This window comes from Elaeis guineensis, chromosome 1, assembly GCF_000442705.2.
Source record: "Elaeis guineensis isolate ETL-2024a chromosome 1, EG11, whole genome shotgun sequence".
NCBI lineage: Eukaryota > Viridiplantae > Streptophyta > Magnoliopsida > Arecales > Arecaceae > Elaeis > Elaeis guineensis.
In genome coordinates, this window is record NC_025993.2 from 101,278,576 (window position 1) to 101,284,057 (window position 5,482).

At 37.4% G+C, this 5,482-nt stretch overlaps 1 protein-coding gene across 6 annotated transcripts; it reads right to left on the reverse strand.

Annotated features, from left to right (window-relative positions):
- Nucleotides 1-448: 448 nt before the first annotated feature.
- On the reverse strand, nt 449-5,482 carry LOC105060758 (uncharacterized). 6 transcript variants are annotated; one of them, XR_834477.4, is made up of 6 exons: nt 5,031-5,478; nt 4,797-4,945; nt 4,416-4,577; nt 2,894-3,009; nt 872-942; nt 449-770 (listed from the first exon to the last, which is right to left on the reverse strand). XR_834477.4 is itself a non-coding variant. In XM_010944595.4 (5 exons), exons 1-4 carry the CDS (start codon nt 5,206-5,208, stop codon nt 919-921), a joined length of 513 nt encoding a protein of 170 aa, XP_010942897.1. In that variant the 5' UTR covers nt 5,209-5,482; the 3' UTR covers nt 449-751; nt 872-918. The 6 variants fall into 6 exon arrangements, 4 of the variants coding, with proteins under 4 accessions (XP_010942897.1, XP_019701417.1, XP_010942896.1 ...); XR_834476.4 differs by having other exon boundaries at nt 449-751; nt 5,031-5,477; XM_010944595.4 differs by lacking the exon at nt 2,894-3,009 and having other exon boundaries at nt 449-751; nt 5,031-5,482.

Here is a 5,482-nt window from a genome sequence, read left to right on the forward strand (position 1 = left end):
GCAGTATTTGGTGGATAATGGGAAGGGGGAACCTTCGCCTCCACCAGCTAAGAAAAAGGAAAAAGAAAAAGATGACATTGGCCTTTTCCCATGCCACCGCTTGCCAACTATAAAGATTAGATCCGAACTCATTCAGAACCCGAATGATCTTTTTCTTTTCTTTAGTTTTTTTATTTTTGTGCCCGTGGCCGGTTTAGAAACCCAACCGGTGCACAATCGCATTTCTTATCGTATTTTTTTCCTGCCACAAATGAAGCTTTGAAAATTAACGCAGAGTAAGGATATCATTCATAAAACCATATATCGACATACACTATCAAATCTTTTTGCAGTCAAAAATATCAAATCTTTAAATCTCGTTTATGTCTTCACATGAATTTAAAAATAAAAAGGAAATGGGGGAAGAGCACAAACAAATGGTAATTAAACAGATGAAAGACCATGTTGATTACGAGAGGCTGCTACATATTTATTACCTAATCAAGCTTCAACTCTGCAAATTATCCCGCAAGTCAAAGTATAACCACTCCATTGGTGCACCATGGCTTCAATTAAGCACCTCTGCATCTAGAGAAAATGGTCTCCCGCATTTTACTTGGCTTCTAAAATTACTAAATGAACATTATTGCAGTATCAGTTTTACAGAAGATGATATAATGGTCAGTGCTGTAACTGCCCAGTCTCAACCTCCTCCATCTGCCAGAAGTAAATTGCCTTGATTTCAAGAGCATCGTTGACATTTAGAGAATCACTGCCCACAGCAATGTCTCCTAAAAAAGTCAATAACATAAAAATAATAGCATGATTTCTAATTATGTTCGAATTTGATGTGGTTGCTAAAAGCACCACTTCCACAGGTTGTGTATCTTACAATAGTTGGGAGTCTTGGAGAAGATTTTTCAGATCCACCAGCTGTTTTCAACTCAAGTCATTCCACAGCACCTGTTCAAAATATAAAAGCAGTTTTACAAACGTGGAATGAGGATATATTCATATGTTCTTATCTTGTTGAAAAAAATTAGTAGAAATTCATCCAAGGATCTGACACAAACAATGATATTACAATCTGCCAAACACATTTTCCTGGCGTCAACCCCTAGACTGTCAGAGATGGCACAGGAAGTAGCATATTTCCATAAACAACATAGTAATTGAATGAATAGAAAAAGAGACAACATTTGCACCATCTGCAAATAGGCACTGCATTTTGTGATGGTTATCAATTCATTCAAAAACATTAACTGATGCACATACTGTATCTAGAAGAAGTTTAGGAATAGTAAAACAGAGATAAAAAGTGATGGGCTAAGCATATCCAGCATGGATCAAAGAGGGAGGAAGCAATATGCATTTTGCATCCAGGAAAGGGTCAAAAAACATGAACAAAGACAATACTACAGGTGCAATTTCCAAAAATCTAACCTTGGATAAACATGGGTGGTAAAGCATCTGTAGAATGATACCTAACAGGTGGTAAGGCCTCTTCGTTAGGTAAAACTATGATATCAAAGGAAAACAATTTAAATATAATGGAAAAGCTCTCAAATTTGACTTTTAATTCTGGAAAACCATGAAAACTTTGCATTCCGTTCTTCATAAGCTGTGATATATTAGCAAACAAAATGGAAATATTCTTTAAGATTGAACTTCACCCAGAAAGCAGCAAGTTGCCTGATCAGGATAGATTATTACTGCTTCATCTGCTCTGAGTCCATTAAGCTTATATCATGACAATTTTTACGGCTTAGAATATATAAACCACAAGATGCATTCATTGTCATTGATGTTGCTACAGAGATATTATTTGAGATTCAAGCATCTCAAACACCTTTATGGAAATCAATCTATTACAACAAGAATAATCATTCCTCAAACTTGGCTACTATTCATCTTCAATAGTTCAAACATTATATTCAAACTTGAAACCATGATCTAGAAAAACTAAGTCTCTACATAAACGGAGAAAGCAATTAAGCGAATATAACCAAACGTTCAACTGATGCCAAATATATATTCTACAGCATAAGTAGTGTTCAGCATCTCTAGAATAAGAACACGTTAGCTCCTAGATCTTCGGCAAACAAATAGACGATCACTTACTACATCAAGCCTATGAGCAGCGGTACAAAGCTGTTAGCAATAAAAAGGGTTCAAACAAACAAGGATGAATAAAGAAAGGGAGGATGCAGTTGTGGATGACTACAATGAAGGAGATGCAGAAGGTGCATTAACGGATAAATCCGTATATGAGACTGTCCTTGCATGCAACAAATATTAAGAGAGCCTGGTAGTGATTGGTGCTCTAGTTTGCATCAAGAGGTTAGAGAAAGGAGAATATTTTAATCGGACATGGATAGAAGTTATGATGAATGATCTAGCAAAAGGTTGTCATGGTAGCTTTTAACAGGTATTTTTCTTAAATAAGTACTTCTAGAGTCAACCGTAAATTATTAGGACAAGGCTTGATGGTTATGGTTATCTGATTCTACTTTAGAACTATCACAAGCCTTAGGTGAGGTATGAAGGTTTGTTAAACCAAACTGAGGAATATGAAATTCAATACTCGTCAATTGATGTTCCAAATTACTCTTGTGAAGAGGTGGGTCCTACTTGTAGATTGATAAGACAGTCAAGGACAGGAACATATACGTTGCAATTGCTCATTATTGGTTAAACATCGTTTTCTCCAATAAATAATTCATTATGTCATCTTTAAGCACACATGATGGACCTGCCAGAGTGCTCATTACATAGCCAAGTTTGTTTCATACTTTCTGATTGTTCTTAAAACTTAAACGGTTCACCTTATTAGAAAAATAAAAAAGAGCATAGTATGGAATTATCAAAGATCAAGGATAGGAGCTGCATATTAGTAAAGCTAGTAATGTCAGACCTTTTGTATCTCTTTTTAGATCCGCACGGGCAAAGAGCATTTCTGCTCATTTCCCCGCTCTTCGCCAAATTAGACTTGCCAACATCAAATGGTGTTGAGCCCATCAATTTTTGCACCTATAAAACAAGATAAGGCTCATTGTCTTTAAAAAATGGTACTTTATTTATATATCAGAAATAAAACTGATTAGGTGATATCAAAAGTTATTTACCTACGGTAGAATAATCCATCATATTAGCACATAACTCTCAAGAGTTAAAAATCTAGCATGCTATCTAGTGCAAGAATGAAATTCAAGCACACAAAGTACATCTGAGATTACTATGGGCATACCACAATCTTATTGGTGATATAGAGCTTTCTCCAAAAGTACACGATAGCCTCCAAAAACCTTGATGCACTCAAGGATCAATCATTCAATCTTAGTAGATACTGTAGAATCTTCATTAGTTGCACCTGTAGAAACCTAAATTTAAAGAAAAAAAAGACCATGCCACCTAACCCACCTCTTTTTCTCCTGAGCGTGGAAAAAGGATAACCATGTTATACAATTTGGAAATTCACCAACACATCTTCTAGTAGAAGTTGATAGGAAAGGTCATCTAAAATCTGCTGATTTTAAAATCTTATTAAGCAAATCTTCATGTTAGATTTCATGCCAGATATTCAGACACAAATAAAGAGATTTAATTCCATTCCAAATCAATTATGACAGACTAACAATTTTATAGAGTTCTCTGGAATATTTAGCTGATATTCCTAACTAAATTCAGCCCCAAGACCACGATAAGAAGTCAACTATGGAGGTTCCTTAGAATTCTTGCACATGGTTAATAATATTGGATACTAAACCAGCACCAGCTGTTAGACCTATAGGTTGTTTCATCAAATCTGGATAAGATGACACTGTGATTTCTGCTTTGATCAGACTCTGTGGAAGCTAGCAAAATGCTTTTCATTCATAATGTAAGAGTATGGATAGCAATCTTCATCAACAGGATGAGTTATGAAAAGGAGAATGACACAAAGATCAGAGAAAGAACTTGTCAATAAAGACATAATTTGTCGTTTTCTTCGAGGCTAACCACACCTAAATAAGAACAAATTTGCTAGCAATCTTAATCACTCAGTTTATGCAATCAAATTTTTCATTCCTTATTACAGTCTGTAAATAAAGCACTTCAAAATGAAGCTGAATGTTTTATTATTTACAAAAATGAAAAGAATCATAATGGCATGCACTCACATTCGCTTCCAAAGAATGATAAAACAGGAATGCACTCAATGGTAGAATAATCAATCCATCATTTAACAATAGAACAATAGATGGCCGCACCTTCCCTTTAATTCTGAATAGGTGTTGTGGCAAAATTTAACAAATTTTGCCAAAAAAACAACACCATGTGGAGCTTTTTGAATGGTAATAGAAGATCCAGACCATCATATCATATAAATTGATTCTGGTAACAACAATAGTTTGCATTTCTTCATACAACATATTGATCAAGGGAAACAGAAGTACCTCATTAAAGGTCTTTGGCAATGGCTTCCCTTCCTCCTTTAACGTTTTTATCTTCTTCTGTGCCTCTTTGGCCCATGTATATTTCGCCAGTACATGCTCAACGTCGGCTATCGTGCAATTGCAATGCTTTGTCGCATCATGTTTGTGGCTAGCTTGGAGATTCTGCAAGTGAAACAGCACTTTCAGGTAGTATCTTATAAACAGAACCATATCAAACCAAACAAAACCTAAACTTCTTAAAGAAAAAGGCAATACAACAATCTAGTGCAGTACATTGACATACAACAAAAGTTCGAAATTACATAGAAATTAGTTCGTTTCGCATTTAATTCATAAATGGGCAAAAAAAAAAAGTCTTTCCCCCAAAAAAAGAGGAATAACCTCTCCCGTTGGATCGATGGAGCCAAGGTAACGGAGAATGGCGGATTGCTTCTTGAACGCTTCGGAGATGGTGGCGCCGCTGCAGCGGCCGACCTCGAACTTCTTGAAGGAGTCCAGCATCCGCGCCTTCTGCATCTGATCGGCGAACTCTACAGCCAGGCCACAAATCAGATCGGAAGGTTCTACAATTACAACGAGACAAAGAGAGAGAGAGAGAGGGAGAGAGAGGCAGACCGATGAGGGAGAAGGAGGAGGACTTGGAATCGGTGGTGGATTTGCCGGTGATGACGCCTTTGATCTTGTCGAACCATCCAACACTGTGGAGGTGGGGAGTGGAGGAGATGGATCGAGAGAGGAAGAGGCGGATGCGAGAGGAGTAGGGAAGAGTCTGAAGCGAGCGTCGAGAGCCCATCTATCTATCTATCTATCTATCTATCTATCTATCAACGTGTGTTTCGTATTCTCCTGCGCGTATTCTCTCGCCCCTTCTATTTTCTTTCTTCCTCGTCTTCGAGTCCTTCTCCGGCTTCGAAATGCAGCGGGGAACGACCCCGCGTGACGACGGCAATGGCTTGGTGGGTTTTGTCACCTCGTTCTACGATTTGAGCTGTGTTGCGGCCAATCTCCTCTTGATCGTTGGGATGCACACCTACAAAGAAAATTTTCATCGATCGAAGATGCCTTCG